At 40.5% G+C, this 23,340-nt stretch overlaps 1 protein-coding gene across 2 annotated transcripts in view; it reads left to right on the forward strand.

The window, feature by feature from the left end:
- The window catches only part of MYO1D (myosin ID), a 386,590-nt gene that overhangs the window by 208,104 nt on the left and 155,146 nt on the right, over window positions 1–23,340 (forward strand). For both annotated transcript variants that reach the window (XM_060203968.1, XM_060203969.1), the window contains 3 exons: window positions 497–641; window positions 1,279–1,383; window positions 9,897–10,010. In XM_060203968.1, the coding sequence (XP_060059951.1) occupies window positions 497–641; window positions 1,279–1,383; window positions 9,897–10,010 (364 nt within the window). The remainder of the gene's footprint in view (window positions 1–496; window positions 642–1,278; window positions 1,384–9,896; window positions 10,011–23,340) is intronic.

The following is a 23,340-nucleotide window of genomic DNA, read 5'->3' on the forward strand; positions in this document are numbered from 1 at the left end:
GATTATAACTACCTAGCAGAAAGAACCTTTGTTTACTACTGTACCTCTACAGCTGAGAACAGTATCTGGTATTTAGAGGGTGCCTATAAAACATGTGTTAAATGAACAGATGATGACTCTGTATCCCAACTGTAAATATTATGAAAGACTGTGTGTCACTAGTTCTCAGTTGTTTTCAGATCAGGACAAAGGGGACATGCAATTGACTTTCAGTGATGTACACCTGGGGCCCACATAATGTTATATTGCAATGACAGATACTTTAGTAAAAATAAAACTGAAAAACCACAAACAAAAAGCAAGTTTTACAACGTGATCTGCCCACATAAGATTCTGTGTAGGTTAGCAAGCCCTGTGTTAAGTTTTGTAGGCATTTTATCTTCTTCTGGAGTAATAGACAAGTAATTTTGGCTTAATTTTACTTAATGGCAGGTTCAGGTCTTTTTGAGGATGTGTGGCATTGTCTTTCTCAAGCTCCTTACATTTTGTTTATTAGATGGAGAGCGTCCCAGCTCATCAAGAGCATACCTGCTTCAGACCTGCCACAGGTCAGGGCAAAGGTGGCAGCCATGGAAATGTTGAAGGGACAAAGGGCTGACCTTGGACTCCAGAGGGCCTGGGAGGGCAACTATCTTGCTTCGGTAAGTTCTAAAAACCAACGTGACAGGGTGGAGGTAGATAGGGCGGAGGTAGATAGCATAATGGTTATGCAAAGGGACTCTCATGCCTGAGGTTCCAAAGTCCCAGGTTCAATCCCCCCACCACCACCATAAGGCAAAACTAAGCAATGCTCTGGTCAGGCTTCTCTCTTTTCTTTACAAAGAAAGAGGATTTTTTCCTTGAGGCTTTCTAGAAAGACTTAAGACATATTCAGAACCTAAATTTCTATGAAAATTTCTAAATGAAAATATTTGATTGCTGCTAAGCAAATGATATTTGATGTTTTTCCCTTTGAAAGGGATTCTGTCTTATAGCCTTAATATACTAGTTACACTATGTAATTTAATTTTTTATTATTTAAACTGTCCCTTACATAAATCAGTAGTAATTTTTAACTACCACCTAGCCTCTGTCCTATTTCTTACTTTGTAAAACTGTAAATGACCTTTAGATTTAAAACAGCCTTACCGTCATTTACAGTCTGGGAATGGGAGGAAAAAATAAATCCAAGTGCAAAACTTCCCAAGGACAGTTACAAAGCAGTATGCTAAAAGATCACCTTTTTGTCTAAAATGCTCAGCATGTTCATTTTCCCCGCCTTTCCTTTTTTTCTTCTAGAAGCCAGACACACCTCAGACCTCAGGCACTTTTGTCCCCGTTGCTAATGAACTGAAACGAAAGGACAAATACATGAACATCCTGTTTTCCTGTCATGTCCGGAAGGTAAGGCGAGCTTGAAACAGACTCCTTGGGAAAAAAGGACTGACTCAGATGAGACCTACTTAAACATGGCTGCAAGAAAACTTAACAATAGGTAGACAACCAAGCACACCTGCAGTGAATGCCCTGTGGCCAGGCATTGATAGGATGGTAAAGGTGGCTACTGTTCTACCGGTAGGCTGAAAAAACTTCCCAAGAGAGACACGTATTTTTGGCAACCATTTCTTTTTATAGCTGTAAATGGGTGAGTAAGTGTTAAAAATTGGAAGACAAAGGACAGAGTTAGCTTATACTCTCTAAAGATACACATAGACACAAGAAACAATCAGAAAAGCATTTTGTAGACTACTGAAAATAACTTTAAAAACAAATGAGATGAGTGAATTTGACTAAAAAAAATTATATATATATATCTCCCAACCTGACCCCAGAAGAGATATTAACATAAATATGGCAGTATTCAAAGAAGGAATAAAAATAAACAGCATACTTCATAACATAGATCCATGTTTACAAGTGTTTTGCCTCAGATCTTCAAAAATACGTAACTACTCAGATCAAAATAATGAAGTTATTTTCAACTATCCATCTGTCAAATTAAAGTGTCAATAACGAGTTCAAAGAAGTACTTTTGATAAGAATATAACATACTATTCTTTTAAGTGGATAATTATGGCAATAACTATCCAAATTTGGGCAGTGGGACACCTGGTAGGATGCATGTGTTACCATGCGTAAGGACTTGGGTTCAAGCTCCCACTACTCCCCACCTGCAGGTCAAAATTTCACAAGTAAGGAAGCAGTGCTGCAGGTGTCTCTCCTCCTCCCCTCTCAATATCTCTCTCTTAAAAATGGGTTGGGGGCTACATTACAGTGTGCAAGGACCCAGGTTCAATCCCCACCTGCAGGAAAGCTTCATGAGTAATGAAGCCAAGCTTTCTCCCTGTCTTTTTATTTATTTGTTAGTTTATTTATTATTAGAGAGAGAGAAATTGAAAGAGGAGGAGGAGAGAGAGAGGGAACCATGTGATGGCACACTGGGTTAAACACATAGTAGGAAGAACAAGGATCCTGGTTGAACACCCCCCCCCCCGGCTCCCCACCTACAGGGGGGTCGCTTTACAAGTGCTGAAGCAAGTCTGCAGGTGTCTCCTTCGCCCCTCTCAATTTCTTTGTCCTATCCAATTAAAAAAAACTGGAAAAAATGGCTGTCAGGAGCAGTGGATTCATAGTGCAGGCATGGAGCCCTAGCAGTAACCCTGGAGGCAGAAAGAAAGAAAGAAAGAAAGAAAGAAAGGAAGGAAGGAAGGAAGGAAGGAAGGAAGGAAGGAAGGAAGGAAGGAAGGAAGAAAGAGAGAAAAGGAGAGGAGAGGAGAGGAGGGGAGGGGAGGGGAGAGGAGGGGAGAGGAGGGGAGAGGAGGAAGGAAGAAAAAAAGAGAGGGTAGATAGCATAATGGTTATGCAGACTCTCATGCCTGAGGCTCCAACGTCCCAGGTTCAATCCCTGCATACCACCATAAACCAAAGCTGAACAGTGCTCTGGTGAGGGGAAAAAAAAAAGGAAGGGGAGGACAGAGATACACCTTCAGCCCTCCTTCACCACTTGTGAAGCTTTCCCTTGCAGGAGGGGACCAAGGGCTGAAACCTGGGTCCTTGCTCACTGTAATGCATGCTTAATGCAGGTGTGCTACTGCCAGATCCCCTCTTTCTTCCTGTCTATCTCCTCTTCCCCTCTCAATTTCTCTTTGTCTCTATCCAATAATAAATAACAATTTCCAGGTTTGGGGTTGCTTTTATCATGTCAAAGGTCTGGAAAAGTCAGTGAGAACTGAAGGATGCATTAGCTTTCCAGTGATGAATTGGAAGACCTTGACATATCTGCCTTAATATCCCAGATGTGCATTGTTCAGAGAAAATTTTCCTTTAGGACTCAAAGGGTTTTCAAGTTCATGTGATTTTCAAAGTTTTAAAAACCAAAATACAGACTCACCAGTGCGCATAGACAAACAAATTGCTATATACAAAGAACTATAGGAGGAACTATGGGGAGGGGGAGTAAATAAGTAAATAAAAATACTTTTAAATATATATATATAATCACCAGCCGTGGTGCATTCATTGTGCAGGCAGCAAGCCACCAGCAAAAACTTTGGTGGCAATAAAAAAATAAATAAAAATAATATATATTTTTTAATTCCTAGACCACATTTAATCTAGGAATTCTACAACTCATGTTCTTTTGTCTTTCTTTCTTCCTTTCTTTCTCTTTGTCATCAGCAGGGCTTTACCACTGGAGGTCAACTTTTTCAGATAGAAAAATACAGAGCTAGACAAAAGGAAAAGAGAGAAATGCTGCAGCACCAGTTTCCCTCAGTATGGTGGAGGCCAGGCTGGAACTTGGGCTATTATCAGGCCCCAAGCAGGCACACTCCCCGGTGACCTATATGGCCCATTCCTATTTTAACTTGCAGTGTAGCCATAGGCACTGAGAGGTGTGTATGTGGTTTGTACATGGTAGCAGCCAATAAAAACTGAAAAGTAGGAAGTGAAGAGATAGCTCACTGGGTAGGATGCATACTGTGCCATTACCATACAAGTGTATCCTGCCACCGAGGGAAACAGAAATTAATAAAGTAGAGAATTTTTTTAAAAAATTTTAAAGTAGAAACTTTAAAATTTTTAAAAAATAAATAAAATTTTAAAAAATTTAAAAAAGAAAATTTTAAAAATCAATCAAACAATCTTGATGAAAAGAAACAGAAATGGAGGCATCACACTCCAGATCTCAAACTATAAGGCCATCATCATCAAAACAAAAATAGGCACACAGACCAGTGGAACAGAATTGAAAGCCCAGAACTAAACCCCCACACCTATGGGCATCTAATCTTAGATAAGGGGGCCCACAGTATTAAATGGAAGAAGGAGGCTCTCTTCAATAAATGGTGCTGGGAAAACTGGGTTGAAACATGCAGAAGAATGAAATTGAACCACCTTATCTCACCAGAAACAAAAATCAACTCCAAATGGACCAAGGACCTGGATGTTAGACCAGAAACTATCAGATAATTAGAGGAAAACATTGGTAGACACTTTCCTACCTAAACCTCAAGGACATCTTTGATGAAACAAACCCAATTACAAGGAAGACTAAAGCAGAAACAAACCAATGAAACTACATCAAATTGAAAAGCTTCTGCACAGCCAAAGAAACTATCAGACAAACAAAGAGACCCCTCATAGAATGGGAGAAGATCTTCAGATGGCATACATCAGACAAGAGACGAATCACTAAAGTAGACAAAGAGCTCAGCAAACTTAGCACCAAAAAAGCAAATGACCCCATCCAAAAATGGGCAGAGGATATGAACAAAATATTTACTTCAGAGGAGATCCAAAAGGCTAACAAACATGAAAAACTGCTCCAGGTTGCTGATTGTCAGAGAACTGCAAATAAAGACAACACTGAGATACCACCTCACTCCTGTGAGAATGGCATACATCAAAAAGGACAGCAGCAACAAATGCTGGAGAGGCTGTGGAGACAGAGGAACCCTTCTGCACTGCTGGTGGGAATGTAAATTGGTCCAACCTCTCTGGAGAGCTGTCTGGAAAACTCTCACAAGGCTAGACATGGACCCAGTAATTCCTCTCCTGGGAATATACCCCAAGAACTCCATAACACCCAACCAAAAAGATATGTGTACACCTATGTTCATAGTAGCACAATTCATAATAGCTAAAACCTGGAAGCAACCCAGGTGCCCAACAACAGATGAGTGGCTGAGAAAGCTGTGGTATATATACACAATGGAATACTATGCAGCTATTAAGAACAATGAACCCACTTTCTCTGACCCATCTTGGATGACCCATCTTGGAGCTAAAAGGAATTATGCTAAGTGAACTAAGTCAGAAAGTTAAAGATGAGTATGGGATGATCCCACTCATCAACAGTTGAGAAAGAAGAACAGAAAGGGAAACTAAAAGCAGGATCTGACTAAATCTGGATTAGGGCACCAAAGTAAAAACCCTGTGGTGAGGGGGAGGGTGGACATTTGGCTTCCTGGGGTGGCGAGGGGACACAGTCTTTTGGTGGTGGGAATGGTGTTTATGTACAAAAAAAATTTTTTTTAATTAAAAAAAATTTTTAAAGAAAATTTTAAATTTAAAAATTTTTTAAAGTAGAAATTTTTAAAATATTTATTCATCTATTCCTTTTTGTTGCCCTTGTTGTTTTATTGTTGTAGCTATTATTATTACTGATGTTGTTGTTGTTGAATAGGACAGAGAAATGGAGAGAGAAGGAGAAGACAGAGGGGGAGAGAAAGATAGACACCTGCAGACCTGCTTCACCGCCTGTGAAGCAACTCCCCTGCAGGTGGAGAGCCAGGAGCTCGAAGCAGGATCCTTACACTGGTCCTTGTGCTTTGCACCATGTGTGCTTAACCCGCCGCGCTACCGCCCAACTCCCAAAAAGTATAAAATTTTAAAAAACAAAAGTCACTTTAAAACTCAACAAAACCCAGGGCCCAAGAGATGGTTCAGCTAGTACAGTACTTTCCATGCCATGAGTAGAGCCCTGGTTCCATCCCCAATACCACACAGAAACACCATCAACAAAGTAGGGGGTGAGGCTCATAGATGATGATGGATCAGTCGTACCCTGATATAGCCACCCTACCACATCCTGCCCAAAACACAGGATAAAAAAATGGTTGCAGCAGCCGGGTGTTAGTGCACCTGGTTGCACACATGTTGCAATGTGCAAGGACTGGGTTCAAGATCCCAGCCCCCACCTACAGGAGGAAAGCTTTGTGAGTGGTGAAGCAGGGCTACTAGTGTCTCTGTTTTCTCTGTCTTCAACTTCCTCTCAATTTCTGGCTGTCTCTATCCAATAAACAAGTAAAGATAATAAAAAATTAGAATAAATAAATAAATAAATGATTTCAATAGTATCATGTATGTGCAAGACTGTGGGTTTACTCCCTAGCACTGCATTAAAAAAAAAAAAAATTACAAACCTTTACCCAGGCTGACCAAGTACAGTCATAACAGAAGTCTGAAATTTTATCCATTGTAGTCCAGCATAACTAATTAGTGTTTGGGGGCTGAGTGCTGGTACAACTGGTTGACTGCACACATTACAATGTGCAAGGACCTGGGTCAAGGTCCCTGTCCCCACCTTCACAAGAGATAGAGCAGTGCTGCAAGTGTCTCTCTTACTCCACCTCTCTCCTTTTTCCCCCTCAGTTTCTGTCCTGTCAAATAAATTCTAAAAAGAAAACAATTAGATTCTGAACATTCTAAAGGAAGAAATCAACTCAAAGTAATATATATATGCATATGTGTCTATATGTAGGTTTTGGGGGGGGTTTTCGGGGGGGTTGTTTGTTTTTTTGTTGTTTTGGTAAAATAAAGATCAGCCAAGTTAAAGTGAAATACATAGCCTTAAGGAAAGTCTGCTGGCAATACCTTTGAGTAATCACTGAAATCCAGAGCAATATTCTGAACTCCTAGATCCAGAAGCTCCACAAGTATACTTAGTGTTGACCAAGTCATCAAGAAATGACTTGCTAACCAGATTTACACACCCACAGAAAACAAGATTAAGCCAGAATGTCACAAATTAATAAAACAGAAAAGTGAAAAGCAATAGGAAAATAATCAATGAAAACAAAAGTTGGTTTGAAGATCAGCAAAATTTAGTGCCCAGAAGATAACTCAGGTAGCACAATGCATGTCACTTAACAGAGGAACAGACCATTTCTGTGAGTCTTTATGTATACTTTATGAGGTGCATTTTTTTTAGTATCAAGGTATCTGGGAAGTCAAAGTAGTCATCAGGAACAATCAATCACAGGGAGTTGGATGACTGATAATGATATCACATAGGATAGAAAGCCTAGTTACTCTCACTCATAATGTGTTTTCTCCTGGTCCAACTCTCCAGGGAACCATTCTCTCTGTCCCCCTGCAGTGCTGACTAAACCTCACTCTAGTAATCCAAGAAAAGCAAGGTGATAGGGATTTTTCCTTAGTTAAGGATTTTAGCATGAGTAGTTGAAGAAATAAGATCTCACTTAATACTGAGTGATCTAGTTTTTTGTTACTTTACCAATTCAAATGGTAGAGAAATAGTATGTTCATCCCATCATTTTTAACATAATAGACCAACCTTATGATCCAGCAATCCCTTTCCTAGGGATTTGCCCAGGGAAAACAAAGACACCTATCTGAAAAGACCTATGAGCACCAATGTTCATAGCAGCACAGTTTATAATAACCCAAACTTAGAAGCAGCCCAGATACCCAATGGTAGATGAGTGGCTAAAAAAGTTGTGGTACATATGCACAATGGAATACTGTGCAGCTGTAAAAAAAAATGATGAGGTCATCTCCTTTACAATATCGTGGTCAGAACTTGAAGGTATTATGTTGAGTGAGACAAACCAGAAAGAGAAAGTCTAGTACCAAATGATCTCACTCACAAGTGGTACTTTAGAAGCAAGGACAGTAGGGGAAAAGATAAGGTGAAACTTGGACTGAGTGTGGTGAAAGAACTGGGAAGGAGAGAAAGAAACAGGATGAAAGGACTTCTGGGCCTTGGAGTATGATGGGGAGAGGGCCATAGGTTTGGGGAGCAAGTGTCTCCTAGACACCTCTCAAAGGGAGATGAGAGGTTGTGCCTATGTGTAAAATTTATATTGCCATTAAACTCCCAATGAAAATTTTAAAAAACGATCTAAGTCTCACTGTGAGAGGAACTGCCAGACTGTCTCCCAGAGTGACTGCATAGTTTTTATATTCCCACCAGTAGTGATGATCATTGGCTCTAGTTTTTCCACATACTAGCAAACATTAGTTATTATCTGTCCATTTTTAAAATATTTTTATTTATGTATTTATTATTGGATAGAGACAAAAAGAAATTGAGAGGGGCAGGGGAGACAGAGAGACACCTGTAGCCCTGCTTGACCACTTGTGAAGCTTCTCCCCTGCAGGTGGGGACCAGGGGCTTGAACCTATGTCCTTATGCACTGTAATGTGAGCACTTAACCAGGTATGCCACCGCCTGGCCGCTGTCTTTTTTTTTTTTTTTAAGTAATGACTTAGCATTTGTTTATAGAATTATAAAATTTCAGCAGTACAGTTTCACACCTATAGGGGTGTGTGTGTGTGTGTGTATGTGTGTGAGCTCTCACTGCACCAACCACAAGATTTCCTGTACTCCTGCCCCACATGACCACAATAGTTTCCAAAGTCGAAGAGCTAGTTTGGCTACTAATTTTTCTGGCTAGTTCATTTGCTCTAGTTTAGATCCCATACAGGAGTAAAACCATCCAGCAGTTGTCTTTCACCTCTTTACTTACTTCATTTCTATCTATCTTATTATTGTCTTCCTAATGAGTGTGGAGTGAAATTTTATTGTGGTTCTTCTTTATATTTCCCTGGTGTCTAATAATGTTAAACATATTCTTATGTGCTTATTGGCCATTTGTACATCTTCCCTGGAGAGAAATGTCTGCCTGCATTCTTTGCCTATTTTGAACAAGGCTATCTGTCTTTTTACTGAGTTATATATACAAGATACAATATAGATTCTGTCATTTAAATGTAAGTCCCTTTCCAAATGAATGATTTGTGATTTTTTTTTTTTTTTTGCCTCCAGGGTTATTGCCAGAGCTCGGTGCCTGCACCACAAATCCACTGCTCCTGGAGACCACTCTTTCCCCTTTTGTTGCCCTTGTTGTTTCATCATTCTTGTGGTTATTATTGTTGTTGTTGTTGCTGTCATTGGATAGGACAGAGAAATGGAGAGAGGAGGGGAAGACAGAGGGGGGAGAGAAAGATAGACACCTGCAGACCTGCTTCACCACCTGTGAAGCGACTCCCCTGCAGGTGGGGAGCTGGGGGCTCAAACCAGGGTCCTTATGCCTGTCCTTGCGCTTCGCGCCACGTGTACTTAACCCACTGCGCTACCTCTTGACTCCTGTGAATTTTTTTTTTCACTCAGGTTTGTCTTCATTTTCCATATAGTGTCTGAGCTGCATGTTTCTAGTTCCTTTTTCTTTTCTCTGTTGAATCATGAAATTTAAATTGTAAAATTGCACAAATATGAGAACTTCTACTCCTTTCATCTCTAATATGTCCAGTAAGATGGCCATACAGTGTACACATCTAATAAAGAACTTGTCCCCATGCCAAGAGAAAGCTCACCTAAGATACACTCTACCATGTGTGAAGATCCAGGTTCAAGCCCCAGTTACCATTTGAAGAAGCTTCACAAGCAGTGAGCAGTGGAGCAGTGCTTCAGTGTTTCTCTTCTCCCCATCCTTTTCTCTGACTCTTACCTGCTATATAGGGGGATGGGGTCTAACAGGAATGTTATTGATTCAAACAAAAAATATTAAGATATCTCCACCACAGGCTATATCTGCTGCCCCTCTATATTTTCCTGATAGATAATTTGATTTCACTCTTAAAGAATATTACAGTTTATTGTTCTCTTACAGGTGAATCGATTTAGTAAAGTGGAAGATCGAGCAATTTTTGTCACTGATCGTCACCTGTACAAAATGGATCCCACTAAGCAGTACAAGGTGATGAAGACGATCCCTTTGTACAATGTAAGTGTTCTTTGCTTCTCTCTTAATGAAGAATTCCTAACTCGTGTGGTCTGGGAGATGGTGCAGTGGATGAAGCATTAGTCTCTCAACCATGATAGCAGCACATGTACCAGAGTGATGTCTGGTTCTTTCTCTCTCCTCTCTTTCTCATGAATAAATAAATACAATATTTTTTTTTTAAAAAGAATTCCTAACTCACTAGTGAGTCAATAGACTAGTAGAATAGAATCTTTGGAGCTTCAAAGAACCCATTAACTACTAAAAATTTATGCCAATCGAATGTCTTGTACAAATTTTCTTTTTTTAATATTTTTTATTTATTTTTATTATTATTATTATTTATTTAAGAAAGGATTAATTAACAAATCCATAGGGTAGGCGGGGTACAACTCCACATAATTCCCACCACCCAATCTCCATATCCCACCCCCTCCCCTGATAGCTTTCCCATTCTCTATCCCTCTGGGAGCATGGACCCAGGGTCATTGTGGGTTGCAGAAGGTAGGAAAATTTTCCAGTAGATTAGTAAAGGCTTTTTGAAGTGCAAGGACTATACATAAATCTTTCTCAAATGCATTGGCTTTTCTCTATTTCTAATCATATTCACTGCTTAAATATGTTGACACATAATTCATTTTCTTACTGACTTTCACAAGGTGGATTTCTACATGAAAATGGAATAATTGTTAAACAGATTTAATGGGTAGTTGTTGATATCTGTTCTCTTAGTTGTAACCTGTCTCCACAGGATTTTCACATTCATTTCTTATTTGAAATAGAAAATGTGGTGGCACATGGTTGTGTCTTTTTGTTTTGTTTTGTTTTTTTCTCTTACCTTACAGGATCTCCTTTGCAAGTGACTTACTTGTTCTGATTCATCAGGGAGATCTTGTTGGGTTGTATGGCTCTTGTCATGCATCCAGTCATTTTTCTCTTTTAGTTCTTCAAGAGCAAGGCCTGTGTTTGTCCAGTAATGGAATCTATAAGGAGTATTACTTTTTAAATCTTGTTGGTCTCTGCAACAGAAAAATAGAAAACATTGTTTTGTAGTTTTATTTTGTTAACTCTGGAGTACTTTTGCATAACCATTACCATTACGCTACCTCCCCTGCCCCCTAGGAGCACTTTTGATTGATTTTTTTTTAATGCTTCCAGCTTTAGATTTATTTTTCGCAAAACATCTTGGCTAGTTGGTCTCTCCAGTGATCAAAATGAATCCTAAGACTTTTTTATTTCTACATAGAAACATAACAAAATGCCATTGTGAATTGATAGTGACAGTATTGAATCTGCAGATCAATGTAGATAACACTGTTAAAATATCTATACTATCTCCCAGAAGTGAACATGGAAAGGCCTGCACGCCATGCCCACTGAGGACTTGATTTTAAGGCACTGAGAAGGCAAGCTCTTCCTGCCTTTACTAAATCATTTAGAGCGTTACTGCAGGTTTATTGCCAGTAATGTACTTGTCTCCACTCATTCCCCTCCATCACACACACCTTTTTCCCATTCAATAATAAGACTTGCAGCTGAGATGAAATGATATTTTGAGATACTATGGGTTATGTATAGTCTTCTTAGCAAAGAGTTGTAGTCTTATATATTAACTGCAGTTTGAGTAGTAGATGTAGGTAAAAGGGAGAAAATCAGATTTTGATAAAGTCTAATGGCATATGGAATGAAACATATATAAATTATGGGATGCACTGTAGTTCTATTAAGGGGAGATGAATCAAGCACGTAATGTAAAGTCAATAAATAGCTTAACAGCTCTTTGAAATGAAGTTTTGTCCGCAGCCATGCCACCCTGAACACACCCAACCTCATCTGAAATCAAGTTTTTCTCAACAGTATTCCCTTCCTTTTTTGTGTTGACCTATATATATATATAATATATATATTTTTAGTCATTGTTTAACATCATCATCTGTGTTAATGTTATCAGAAGCACATGATAGAAAATTTAATGATTAATAAGTCTGGCTGAGGTTGTATTTGTTCAGTTTCTTCACTATAGTTACCTTTTCCCCCTTTACATATGAGCGCAGCCCGTGCTTAAGTAGTATCTGTGGCTCTTCCTCCTTGAGAACAGTGTGTCTGTATAAAGTATTGGGAATTCCTCTGCAGAGATTTGCCTCTGATCCCCACTTTTTTTTATTAACTCAATCACTTTTGTGAATGTGCACTCGTATTTTGTGATTTAAAATGGAACTACTACCCTTTTTGCTTTGTTACTCAGACTGTACCCTTTTGGGCCGTGGGATTTCTTTCAGTTGGCTCCAGTGATTTTTTTAGTTAAGTATTTCCTTACTTTCTGGTACTAAAGAATGTCCCCAGTTTATCATGTTTCATGTGCCAGCTCTAGCATCAGCAGTTTCTCTAAGAAGTCTGTTCCTACTCAGGATTTTCCCTGCATGTTGTAACTTTGCTAGTATGTTTTTGTTCCCACTTCTTTTTAATACTGAATATTATTCCTTTGTATAGATGTACATTAGAAAACAAGATCTGCAGGTCAAGGGAGTGACTCAGCAGTAGAGTATGAGGCCCTAAGTTTGATTCCTGATACTACATAAAATGGCAAAGCAGGAAGTCGGGCGGTAGCGCAGCGGCTTAAGTGCATGTGGCGCAAAGCACCAAGGACCAGCTTAAGGATCCCGGTTGGAGCCCCCGGCTCCCCACCTGCAGGGTGGCCCCTTCACAGGTAGTGAAGCAGGTCTGCAGGTGTCTGTTTTTCTCTCTTCCACTCTGTCCCTCCACTCCTCTCTCCATTTCTCTGTCCTATCTAACAACAACATCAATAACAATAATAACTACAACAACAATGAAAAACAAAAGGGAACATAAATATAAAAAAAAAAGATTTTAATGGCAAAGCGATATTCTAGTCTCTCTCTCTCTGCCCCTCCTTCACTCCCTTTCCCTCTTAATAAAAACATGTACATACAAAGACAATCCTTTAATAACAAGAGAACAAGATCTGGGCACCAAGTATGCTTGTTGCTATCAGACTTCTACCTCTTTGAGATCATCCCAGGTGAAGCAGCACAGAATTATATGAACATGGGAGCTGGGGCACAGCTCACCTAGTACAATAAATACCCTATACCAAACTCAAGATCCCAGGTTTAAGCCTTTGTATCAGGAGAAGCTCCACAAATAGTGAAGCAATGTTGTCATATCTCTCTCAAAAAAAAAAGGATGAATAGATCAGTCAGAAGTGGTGGAATCACATATGCACAAGACCCTGACTCTGCATTACAAAGAAAATTCTATTTTTCTCCCCTTGATTTTATTTTTAAATTTATAGTCCATCAGTATGAAGTCTAGTTCTGTCTGTTCACTTACTTGTTCATATCCAATATACATATATAGCAGCATTAGAATTATTAACCTTTACCTCTATGAGACAATTTTGCACTTATGTATAACTCCCTTTGTTTTTAGCACCGCAGACCCTTTGGATTGCTTTCTTGGCTTATCAGTATAGGTGATTTTGAAGCTACAAGGGCCTGACTGGCCTGTAACACTGAAGTTCTGCTAAACCTGAAGTTTGAGATTGCAAGTGTATCACAGACTAGTGAGAGAACAGACTGTAGCTTGCTTTTCAGCAGTAAGTGGAGTGTTTCTCCATTCCCAGTGTCCATTGCTATGGAAGCTAAATTCCAACATGGCTGTCTTCAGACTGCCTGGTTCCTCTGAAATGCTCCTGCAATTCCCACATGGTTTATAGCTTTCAACTGGCACTCTGCTTGCCAGATTAAAGTTCTGTGTCTTTTAGACTGCTTCTTAACTGTAGCTTATCATCATATGGAGCACAGTGGTACAGGGCTGTGGCCAGAAGTCACCGAGTGGGCTGCTTGGCCAGAGTGGGGAAGGGTGACTTGAAGCTGCTCTACACCTGGTGGCTGGGTCTCTGTGTCCTGACCACCTGGATGCTAAGATATTCTGAAAGCCAAGTCTGTTCCTATTCAGGATTTCCATGCGTGTTGTAACTTTGCTAATATGTTTTTGTTACCACTTCTTAATAATACTGAATATTCTTTTGTATGGATGTACATAATTTATCCATTTGCATATTGAAAGACATCTTGGTTACTTATAGTTTTCCACAATTATGCATAAAACTATGAGCATTCATATGCAGGTTTTGTATGAACATGTTTCAGTTCATTTGGGTAAATATTTATAAATCATCTGTAGGTCATGTGATGAGACTGAGTTTAACTTTATAAGGACTGTCAAATTGTCTTCCACGCTCTGCCATTAATTGGTTTGTGTTCAAGAGACAAAACTAATTTTTGTGTAAATAAAAACAAAGTAAAATTAAAAGATCATTCTTGTACCTTTTTTCCTTTCCATTTGCATTGTTATAAAATATTTTTTAAATTGATCTCATTTTCCTTTTATTAAAAAATGTACCCTCACACCAATCATTGTTTTGTTTAGAATTTTTTTTTTAATTAATTATTTAATACTGATTTACAAAATTATAAGCTAGCAGGGGTACATCTCCACACCATTCCCACCACCATAGTTCTGGATCCCCAGTCCCTCCTTAGTAAGCTACAGTTCTCCCAAGGTTGCAGATATGGGTTATAAAAGTTAAAAATTTTTAATGCTTTGCAATGCTGGTGATTTGTGGTTGCTGCCATCTGATAAGGAGAACAAAAGCAACAAGTAGTTTACATAATTAATATCACTGTATACAAAGCTTTAACTATTAACCTTTTATCTCTGAGGTCGCTATAAATTGGTGGAAAGATTATACCCTAAGATTGAGACATGTTCCTGGAACCTCACCTCTCCAGAGCCCTACCCCACAGGGAAAGATAGAAATAGGATAGGGCTATGGATTGACCTGTCAACACCCATGTTCAGTGGAGAACCAGTTACAGAAGCCAGACCTCCCATCTTCTGCACTCCATAAAGATCTTTGGTCCATATTCTTAGAGGGATAAAGACTAGGGAAACTTCCACTAGAGGGGAGGAGACAGTGGAACTCTGGTAGTGGGAATTGTATGGAATTGTGTCCCTCTTATACCACAATCTTGTCAATCATTATTAAACCACTAAAAAAAAAAAAAAAAAAAAGATTGAGGCATGTTGCTTGAATCAGTGTGCTTCTGCCATTAGAGTTTGTGTGGACATAGCACACACAGCCAGTGCTTGGGAGCTGGTTGCCAAGGCTGAGTTTAATTTGCGTAAACAGAAAATCTGTTCACCAGTTTCCAGTGAAACCACATAAACGAAAACATTTAATGTGACCTCAGCTGAGACTCCTCTTACGTATTTGTTGAAGAATTGTATTAGTTTTGTTCAGGGGGTTGGTTTAAAGACTATTGAATTTTCCCATTAATGTTTGATATAGTCTCTTTTTATCTATATGGACTTGATGGCTAAGGAAGTAGCCAGTTAATTATATAAATACCTCCTTTAGTTCTGTAGAGGATATGAAGCTGAGAGGCGAGAGAAAAACAATTGTCTGGACTAATGTGACTGCTTTGTAGAGGTAAATGAATTCTAATTACGTTGGGCTTTATGTTTTATTACTCTATTTGACATGACTCATTTAGAAAGACCCCTTTTCACTTGAAGGATGGAGTCCTTGTAATGTCTACATTGGTGAACCCTGCTGAAATCTATTGACTGCCAGCACTGCTCCCCATCACCATTTCTAAAGCACTTTGTCCTCATGGCAGTGTCCCAGGAGAAGATGTTTCCATGGTGACTTCAATGGAGGGGGTCAGCTGATGTCTGGCCCTGCCTAAGTGGGAGTGCTCCAGCCTTCTCCTGCCTCTCACTCCTCCCTTGAGCCCTTAAACTGCATTTGTTAGTTTTCTTTAATGGGAAATACATGACCTACCGTCAGACACTGAGTGGCACTCAGATTTATTATTTATTTAGGTAATCAATTTACTTCCCTAATTAATTCTCAGCAGTTCCTGGAAGCTTTATTATTCTGAATATCCTATGCAAGAGATTGTAGTTTTGCCCATTAAAACAGAGAGTTGCCCCACCTGCAGGGGAGTCGCTTCACAGGCGGTGAAGCAGGTCTGCAGGTGTCTTGTCTTTTTCTCCCCCTCTGTCTTCCCCTCCTCTCCGCATTTCTCTCTGTCCTATCTAACAACGACAACATCAATAACTACAACAACAATGAAAAACATCAAGGGCAACAAAAGGGAAAATAAATACATATAAAAATAAATAAATAAAGTTAATCAATCACCAAAAAAAAAAAAAAAACAGAGTTGCTTAGCAATATCAGATATTTGAAAACCTCTGTTGTTAGAAAAAAGTGACATCTCTACCGAATAATTCTTTTTTTTTATTTAAGAAAGGATTAATTAACAAAACCATAGGGTAGGAGGGGTACAATTCCCACCACCCAATCTCCATATCCCACCCTCTCCCCTGATAGCTTTCCCATTCTCTATCCCTCTGGGAGCATGGACCCAGGGTCATTGTGGGTTGCAGAAGGTGGAAGGTCTGGCTTCTGTAATTGCTTCCCCGCTGAACAGGGGCATTGAATGGTCAGTCCATACTCCCAGTCTGCCTCTCTCTTTCCCTAGTAGGGTGGGTCTCTGGGGAAGCAGAGCTCCAGGACACATTGGTGGGGTCTTCAGTCTAGGGAAGCCTGGCCAGCATCCTGATGACATCTGGAACCTGGTGACTGAAAAGAGAGTTAACATATGAAGCCAAACAAATTGTTGAACAATCATGGACCCAAAGCTTGGAATAGTGGAGATGAAATGCTAGGGGGGTACTCACTGAAAACTCTAGTGTACTTCTGCTTTCAGGTATATATTTTGCAGTAGTTTACAGATACGTGTGAACATATGCTCTCTCTCACAGAAACTGGTGTATATCTAGGTTTTGGGACTTTGTTAGAAAGTGAACCACCTGAGATGGAATTAGAGTATACTATGACAGGAAAGGTCTCACCCGAGTAATGAAGCTGAAGGGTCGTCATTCCACATGTGAAGTCTCTGGACACAGTCTGAAGTGAAGCATGTTGAGGTGGCAATCGTTGTGTTGGTTAGGTTGTGATCAGCAGATGCAATATTATTTGATATGGATTGGGAGAGGCATACGGGAAAGTGGACCCTATCCAAGGGTTCCAGGACTGGGGGAAGTAGAGGCTCTATAGTGGAGATGTTGATCTCACAGCAGCCTATGACACGGTCTGGCACTGTGGTCTCCTAGTCAAGATCTCAAGATGCCTGCCTCCATGGGTGGCCAACACTATATCGTTTCTTCTCCAAAACAGAAGATTCCGGGTGCTTCTGGGTGACATGTCTAGCAGATGGAGACTTGTCTCAAGTGGCCTCCCCCAGGGCTCTGTTCTGACTTCTATGCTATTTAATATTTACATCAATGACCTCCCAGAAACTTCTTCAAGGAAGTTCATCTACACCGATGACATCTGCTGTGCAACTCAGGCATCCAAGTTCGACATCCTCGAGGAAACACTCACGAAAGACATGTCTCTGATATCTGATTACTGTAAAAAATGGCGACTAATCCCTAGCACTGCAAAAACGGTATCATCTGTTTTCCATCTACACCATGCCTCGGCCTCGCATGAGCTTAATGTGCAGCTTGGCGATACGAGAATCCGGCATGAAGCACAGCCAGTCTATCTTGGCGTTACTCTCGATCGCACTCTGTCATTTCACGAACATCTCATAAAAACTGCAGCAAAGGTGGGCGCGAGGAGTAACATCATTGCAAGACTGGCCAGCTCCTCATGGGGCGCGAGCGCTTCCACACTACGATCATCATCTCTGGCATTATGCTATTCCACTGCAGAATACTGTGCCCCAGTATGGTTCCGTAGCCCCCATGTCCACTTGGTCGATTCCAAATTATATTCCTCCATGAGGACAATTTCTGGAACCATCCGTTCCACCCCGGTTCCATGGCTGCCAGTTCTTAGCAACATCACCCCGCCAGATATTCGTCGGGATGCGGCATCGTCTAAGTTCATTTCCCACGTCTACGCGTCCGTCGAGCGGACCTGCCAATATACTCGGATATCTTCGTCTACCCTGTCCAACGCTTGACATCTCGTCACCCAATCTGGTCCCCTACGCCTACACTGAACTTCTCTGTTCCAGACTATTGGAAACAGAGTTGGCAGTCAGCTGAGGTAAAGAACAAACACCTCATCACAGAACCCTGCAAGCGTCAACCCGGCTTTGACCTAGCACGTTATGATTGGGCCCTTCTCAATCGCTATCGGAACAGGCCATGGCCGGTGCGCCGCTATGTTCCATCGCTGGGGAGCCAGAGACGACCCGAACTGCCCCTGCGGCTGCAGACAGACTGTGACCCACATAGTCAATGACTGCCACCTCTCCAGATTCAAAGGAGGTCTCGAAACTTTACATCAGGCTCAACCTGACGCTGTTGACTGGCTACGGAAGAAGGGCAAACGCTAGAAGAAGAAAAAGTGGAGATGTGAGGTTCCTGCTGTCTTAGGGTTCAAAAAGACAATCAATAGTTAATGTTATCATCGCATTATTTGGTAATTGGGTTAACTTTGAATAGTCCTTTTGTTAGGGTTTGCTGTACAGTACCCAGTATCTTGTATATAGCTGTGCTATTGGTTGCTTCTGATCTACTTGGTCTAGGCTTTTGAGAGAGTCTGCATATCAATTACACAGCCTATATATTGAAAAGATTCAGTTTGTGTTTTGAAAAACTTCGAGACATACAATTAATTTCCCCCCTCTCGTATTAATTAACTAGTGATTTATATGACTACATTTTACTAGGAGTGTACATAAACACCATTCCCACCACCAAAAGACTGTGGCACATCCCTCCCACCACCCACTGTCCCAGGAAGCTGCATGTCTACCCCTCACCACAGGACTTTTACTTTGGTGCCCTACTTACAATTTGGTCAGGTCCTGCTTTTAGTTTCCCTTTCTGTTCTTCTTTCTCAACTTCTGTTGATGAGTGGGATCATCCCATACTCATCTTTATCTTTCTGACTTAGCTCACTTAACATAATTCCTTCTAGCTCTGTCCAAGATGGGTCAGAGAAGGTGGGTTCATTGTTCTTGATAGCTGCATAGTATTCCATTGTGTGTATATACCACAGCTTTCTCAGCCACTCATCTGTTGTTGGGCACCTGGGTTGCTTCCAGGTTTTAGCTATTATGAATTGTGCTGCTATGAACATAGGAGTACACACCTCTTTTTGGTTGGGTGTTATGGAGTCCTTGGGGTATAACCCCTCTACTGAATAATTCTAAAAGCTACAGATGTTAAGGTTTCTTCTTTTTTAATATTTATTTATTTATTCCCTTTTTGTTGCCCTTGTTTTATTGTTGTAGTTATTATTGTTACTGTTATTGATGTCATTGTTGTTTGATAGGACAGAGAGAAATGGAGAGAGAAGAGGAAGACAGAGAGGGGGCGAGAAAGACACCTGTAGACCTGCTTCACCACTTGTGAAGCAGCCCCCCTGCAGATGGGGAGCCAGGGGCTCGAACTGGGATCCTTACTCCTGTCATTGTGCTTTGTGCCATGTGCGCACAAAGGTTAAGGTTTCTATTTAGTATTTAGTATTTCTAGAATCTGTTCTTGTTCTGACAAGTTTGGCAATGAAACAGTATTTTCTCCATATAATTTCAATAGCAGGGGCCAGGCAGTGGACACCTGGTTAAGCGCTCACATTACAGTGCACAAGGACCTAGGTTCAAGTCCCTGGTCCCCATCTGCAAGGGGGCAACTTCACAAGTGGTGAATCAGGGCTGCAGGTGTCTCTGCCTTTCTCCATCTAACTCTTATTCCCCTCTCAATTTCTCTCTGTCTCTACCCAATAATAAATAAAATATAGAAAGAAAAATAGTAATTTCAATAGCACTCATGAACTTTTAGATCTGAGTGAACCATGTGATGTCAAAGTACTTCTAAGAACAAAATTTGTACCAGGATGCCTCACCCATCGCTAAATGCCATCTCCCTCCATTGTAGGGCACTGGGCCCTCAGCCCCCTTTTAATTCCCTCCTAACTAAGTCATTTTACACAATGTCAAAAATCAGTGCGTTGGGGTTATGAGGTGGACTCCATTTTCTTTTTTTTTTCCCCCCTCCAGGGTTATTGCTGGGCTCAGTGCCTGCACCATGATTCTACCGCTCCTGGAGGCCATTTTCCCCCTTTTTTGTTGCCCTTATTGTTGTAGCCTCGTTGTGGTTATTATTATTGCCATTGTTGATGTTGTTCGTTGTTGGATAGGACAGAGAGAAATGTAGAGAGGAGGGGAAGACAGAGAGGGGGAGAGAAAGACAGATACCTGCAGACCTGCTTCACTGCCTGTGAAGCGACTCCCCTGCAGGTAGGGAGCCAGGGGCTCGAACCGGGATCCTTACTCTGGTCCTTGCGCTTTGTGCCACATGCACTTAACCCACTGCGCCACCGCCCGACCCCGGACTCCATTTTCTTTAATACCATACTTGTAAATTCAGCTATGAATGTAAAGTATGTTAAAGCAGTTTCTGAAAGCAACTGTTATGAGAGCCAATTTATCATTCTTTAAAGAGCTATTATGACTTATTTTTTTTAATTTGTTTCAGATAGAGAGGGAGAAAGCAGAAAGATAGTGAAAGAGACCACAGCACCCAAGCTCCCTTCCTTCAGTGCAGAAGGGGCAGACCTCAGACCTGGGGTCACTATCCAAGTGAGCTGTTTTGCTGTTCCACTATTTTTTTTTTTACTTAAAAAGTATAAGAAAATTATTACAACACTATTCTGTTAATCTAGTTTTTTTTTTTCAAATCCCTGAATAGAGGCATCTACACAGAAAAATCTCTGGGTTTTCAGATCTCTTGTCATTAGGCCTTGGCATTAATAGGCTTTCCTTTAAAGAATGATCTTATCAGAGCTCTCTTGTATGCACTAACTAACCCTTTTGATCACCTCCTACATACTGTGTGTTTGTCAGACATGTGACACTGACATTACTCACAAGGGCCCATGGGAAAGGCAGAGAAGTGGACCAGCACAGACCTGGGATGCTCAAAGCAGGAGCTGTATGGTTCCAGGTGATACTTTTCTCTCAAGAGGAAGCTGTCACTCACGGAAGTAAAGTGAACCACCTAAAGTCACAAAGAGGGAATGCAGGCATGTCTCATCTCATACCTGAATCCATGTTTGACACTAAAACCCAACAGTGACCTATGACTACTGCCTCTCTCTTATGGCAAATAATACATGTAAGTAAAATCCTGTTTTAAGAGGAGAAAGAATAGAACTAGCATTTGTTGTATGCCTGGTGCCAGGCTTTTATTAGATAATTTGCATATACTCCATCTTTATAATACTTCTGTTCAGGAAGCTAATCATTTTAGAAGTGAAGGAACCACTTCACAGGAAATTTAGTCTCTGGTGCAAGATATCAGTTTAGATTTCTCAGTGCCAAAGCCCAATGGCATCATCTTGCTTTGCTGCCTTACAATACTCTACCCCACCCCACCCCTGTCCTTCTTCCTCCTGTCCTCCTTCATCTGTGTCTTTCCTTTTATACTTGCTTTCCAAAACATTTGATCTCAACCTTTTGAGTATTAAGTTGACTTGTAGTCCCTGGAGATGTTTCAGGAAGCTATATAATCAAGACTAGAGTTTGTCTGGCCATCTTTGCACATAAGGTTTATTAGGAATAAAGAAAAGAAAACCTTTGCTTCAGTTTTGTTGAAGAGGAAGGGAACAGCACCCTTGCAAAGAGCTGCCACCTTGTGCTTCTGTTCACACAGCTGTTTGTCTCTTAATTGTAATCATGTCTTTTCCATGAAGAAATGTGTATAGAAAGGTGCCATAATTTAAGGCAGGCCAGATGGAATATAATGCTTTTGTTGATGGCTTGATACATAGCAGATTTTCATTTGATTTTTTTTTAATTTAGTTTCCACTTTTAAGTCATATCAAAAAAAAAAAATCGTGAGTCGGGCGGTAGCACAGCGGGTTAAGCGCACATGGTGGCATAAGGCGTAAGGACTGGCGTAAGTATCCCGGTTCGAGCCCTGGGCTCCCCACCTGCAGGAAGAAGTGGTGAAGCGGGTCTGCAGGTGTCTATCTTTCTCTCCCCCTCTGTCTTCCCTTCCTCTCTCTGTCCTATCTAACGACGACGACATCAACAACAACAGCAATAATAACAACAACAATAAAAAACAACAAGTACAACTAAAGGGAAAATAAAAACATTTTTAAAAATTTTATTTATTTAAAAAAAAATTTAGGACCTTTGGAACCAGGAAAATGACTCAGTGAATAGAATATATGCTTTGCAAACCTAAGGCCCAAGTTCAGTTCCCAGCACTGCTTATGTCCACAATGATGTATGGATATCTCTTTCTCTCCTACTAAGTAAAAACAAATTAAGGGTCTGGGCAGTGGCTTACCTGGTAGAGCAAAACGCATTACCATGAGGTGGGGCAGTACTGTAGGCTTCTCTTCTCTTTGTCTTTCACTTCTATCACACAGAAAAGAGAAAGTGAGAAAATGGCCACTGGGAATAGGGGAGCTATATAGGTACCACGTCCAAGCAGTAACTCTAGTGGCAAAAATAAATGAATAAAATAATTAGAAGTTTAAAACTCAGGGGTTCTCATTTGTGGATATACTCTAGAATAACTTATCAGTTAAAAAAAAAATTCTAATACCCAGCCCAATGAAATCAAATCTCTACAGGTAGATCCAGACATCAGGATATTTTATAGCTCCCCAGATGAGTGCATTATGCTGAGATCCACTAATCTAACTTTTCTGGTCCTCAAATTTACGCCTATTATTCTAGCTATTTCTTGGAGACATTTGTTTAAAGTTGAACTTGCCCCCAAATTCCATTCTGCCATTAGATTTTGTTTCCTTATCTGTGTGTGCACATATAGGAGTGTGCGTGTGCAAGACAGACAGGGAGCCAGGATGGAGAGAGTGTGTGTTTGCCAGAAGACCTCATGATCTCTATGAAGAATTAACTCTTTAAGGTATACTGACTGGTTAGATTTAAAGACTGCCTTACCAAAAGATTTTTCCTCAAACAAGACTGGTGTTAAGATGAAATCAGCTTATGTTTGATGGCTGCCAGCCCTTATAGTGGACAGCTACATACACTGTCTCACTTGGTCCTCCCTACATCACTGGGAGGTGCCTGCACTGGTCCTGAACTTAGGAGACATTAAATAAATCCTTCTTACTAGTTAATGTCCAAAGTAAACTTCCTCTACACTGAATAATTATTATGATATAGTTTCAGTTTTAACATTTTCATTTTTAAAATTATCTATTAGAGAGAGAGAGAGAGAGAACGAAACCAGAGCA

The sequence above is a fragment of the Erinaceus europaeus genome, chromosome 12 (assembly GCF_950295315.1).
Source record: "Erinaceus europaeus chromosome 12, mEriEur2.1, whole genome shotgun sequence".
NCBI classification, from domain to species: Eukaryota; Metazoa; Chordata; class Mammalia; order Eulipotyphla; family Erinaceidae; genus Erinaceus; species Erinaceus europaeus.